The sequence below is a fragment of the Chlamydomonas reinhardtii genome, chromosome 3, assembly GCF_000002595.2.
Source record: "Chlamydomonas reinhardtii strain CC-503 cw92 mt+ chromosome 3, whole genome shotgun sequence".
In the NCBI taxonomy this organism is placed as follows: Eukaryota; Viridiplantae; Chlorophyta; class Chlorophyceae; order Chlamydomonadales; family Chlamydomonadaceae; genus Chlamydomonas; species Chlamydomonas reinhardtii.
In genome coordinates this window covers 7,108,218-7,110,534 of record NC_057006.1, presented here as the reverse complement: position 1 = coordinate 7,110,534, position 2,317 = coordinate 7,108,218, and the positions used below count along the sequence as shown (strand labels likewise).

Below are 2,317 nucleotides of genomic sequence, written 5' to 3'. Positions count from 1 at the left end.
AGCCGCCCAGGCGCTGCGACGCCAGCCAGAGCTATGACACATGGGGCGCCAGATAAGCTGATGACGATAATACGCCACGCCAGCGCCTGGAAAGAAACGCCGCCCAAAAGGAAACCTAGGGGGCCTGCACAGGTGATGCAAGCGTCAGCCGCAAGTGCAACTTCGGTGACCCACCCTGAACCTCCTCCACTTCACAAAGCGCGCCACCCGCCGTCCAGATGGCAACAAAGTGCTCCAGCTTAGCCGCCTTGAGCTGTGCGGTGAGAAGCTGAGTGGGCAGAGCCGACAGGGTTTCAGGGGTTAGCGTGGCGGCAGTGAAACGCAGCTGCATCACCCTGCGCAGCTCGCTGACCACCTCCCGAACCACATGCTCCGACGTCTGCTTAGCAGGCTCGCGGGACCAGTACGCACACCAGACGGCGTACAAGAAGGTGGCCCGCAAAGTGCTCCACAGCAGCGCGCCCGCCCCCCGCGGGCCTGAGGCCCACATACCCATGCGGTCCCCCAGCATGAAGCCCGCGTCCGTCACTGGCGGCGCCGCTGCCTGGGGCGCAACGCAGGCCCACAGCTGCTGCAGCCACGTCCTCGCCTGCGCATAAGCTGGACACTCCAGGAAGATGTGCGTCAGGCTGGCCCACGCCCGCGGGCCAGGTGGCCCGCAGGCGGGGTGAGGACAGTGCGCCCCCAATCCCCCGCACCCCGTGGTCACCCGTGGACGAATGCCCTTGCCCGCCCTGTACAGCCCACAAGGCAGGTAAGCATGTTGCAGCCGGTACACCAGCACCTTTGCCCCCCGACTAGCGTGGCTGTCCCACAGCCTCCGCCACGTACCCCGCAGAAGGGACGCATCCGGGGGCGGCATGCGAGGGTCGCCCTCCACCGCCGCCGCTGCTGCCGCCGCCGCCGTGGCAGGCCCCGTGCTAGGCCCCGCCCCGCCCGCCGCCTGCTCCTGCAGCCGCGCGGAACGCCGCGGCCCCTCACCCGACTGCTGGGACGGGGACGCATACGACTGCAGTGTTCTCGCCGGCGTGTTCTGCTGCCCGGCTGCCGCGGAGGTGCGGTGGAGCCAGGGGTCCAGAGCCACCGGGTTATTGTGGAAGTGCTGCGCCGCCGTGGTGGTCAGCTGCGCCGCTGCACGCTGCCACTCCGCCTCCCGCTCCGCCAGCCGCGACTGTGCCGCCGGCTGGGTCCCCGAACCCCCCGCCTGCTGTGCTGGCGCCGGGCACGGCATGGCTGCGGGGCGGGCCGGAGCCAGAGGGGCGGCCGGGTTGGCCGCGGTGATGGCCCGCCGCACGTCCCGCACCGTGTAGTCCGCCAAGCTGACACCCGCAATCCGGCAGTGCTCCGGGTGCACCACCACCCCAGCCTCCGGCGCCAGGAAGTACGGCGCCCGAGGCCACGCCCCTGCCCGTTCCCCTGGTGATGCTGCATCGTACGCCGCCCGCTCTTCAAAGGTCCACAGGTGCCGCGGCTTGCGGTGCTGCAGCACACAGGCAGGCTGCCACGCCCCATCCACTGCCGGGGGCAGCACGCCAGGCCCAGGCTCCAAGAGCCGCCCCGTGTAGTGGACGTAGGACACAGCCCCCGCAGCGTTAGCCACCCACAGCTGGTCCAGGCTAACCCGCCACTGTGGCGGCGCCGCTGGCGGCTGAGTGGCTGGCTGCGGCGGATGCTGTTCCACGCCCGCGCTCCGCACGTGGCCGACCGCGGCCGCCAGCCGGGCAGGCAGCCCCGCTGGCGCCGGCGCGTCGCTGTACACCCACGCCCACGTGGTGGCGGAGTCCGGGCGCACATGAGTAAGCAGCGCCCGGGTGAGCGTCTTCCAGGGTTGCCGGCCTGGCTGGGCAAGCAGGGCGAAAGTCTTAGCTTGCAGGGCAGACAGGAACGCAGGCAGGTCGACATGGTTGACACCCCCATCCTTGTACGGCAGACAGGCCGTCTCCCGCTTTGGCAGCAGGAGCGGGTTCCCGTGCGACACCAGGCTGGCATCCTCAGCGTGCACGGAGCGCGCAGCAAAGTGGTCCACCAGGTCGGTGAGTTCCTTCAGCTGCGCAGGCGATGGGTTGAGGAAGCTGAAGTGGTAGGCCAGCTTCGCCGCCAGCACCTTCTTCGCAATGTGCACACGGCCAACCAGGGTCAGAGACAGGGCAGCCCACAGACGCGCCACAAACGCCATGCCGCGAGCCCGCCGGGTGAACAGGTCAGCTGCAGCCGCATCAGAGTCCCACGACAGAGGCACACCCAGGTGCGTCACGGCGCAGGTGGTAAACGGCACCCCCGTGTGTGGGCAAGGGCCCGTCAGGTGCGCAAACCTGCC

At 69.7% G+C, this 2,317-nt stretch overlaps 1 protein-coding gene across 1 annotated transcript in view; it reads right to left on the bottom strand.

The window, feature by feature from the left end:
* Positions 1-57: 57 nt before the first annotated feature.
* Positions 58-2,317, bottom strand: part of CHLRE_03g208555v5 (uncharacterized protein) — a 7,752-nt gene continuing 5,492 nt past the window's right edge. Inside the window, exons 3-4 of the mRNA XM_043061560.1 lie at positions 832-2,205; positions 58-600 (exon numbers count right to left, since the gene is read on the bottom strand). Coding sequence (XP_042926434.1) covers positions 116-600; positions 832-2,205 — 1,859 coding nt within the window. The 3' untranslated portion in view covers positions 58-115. The remainder of the gene's footprint in view (positions 601-831; positions 2,206-2,317) is intronic.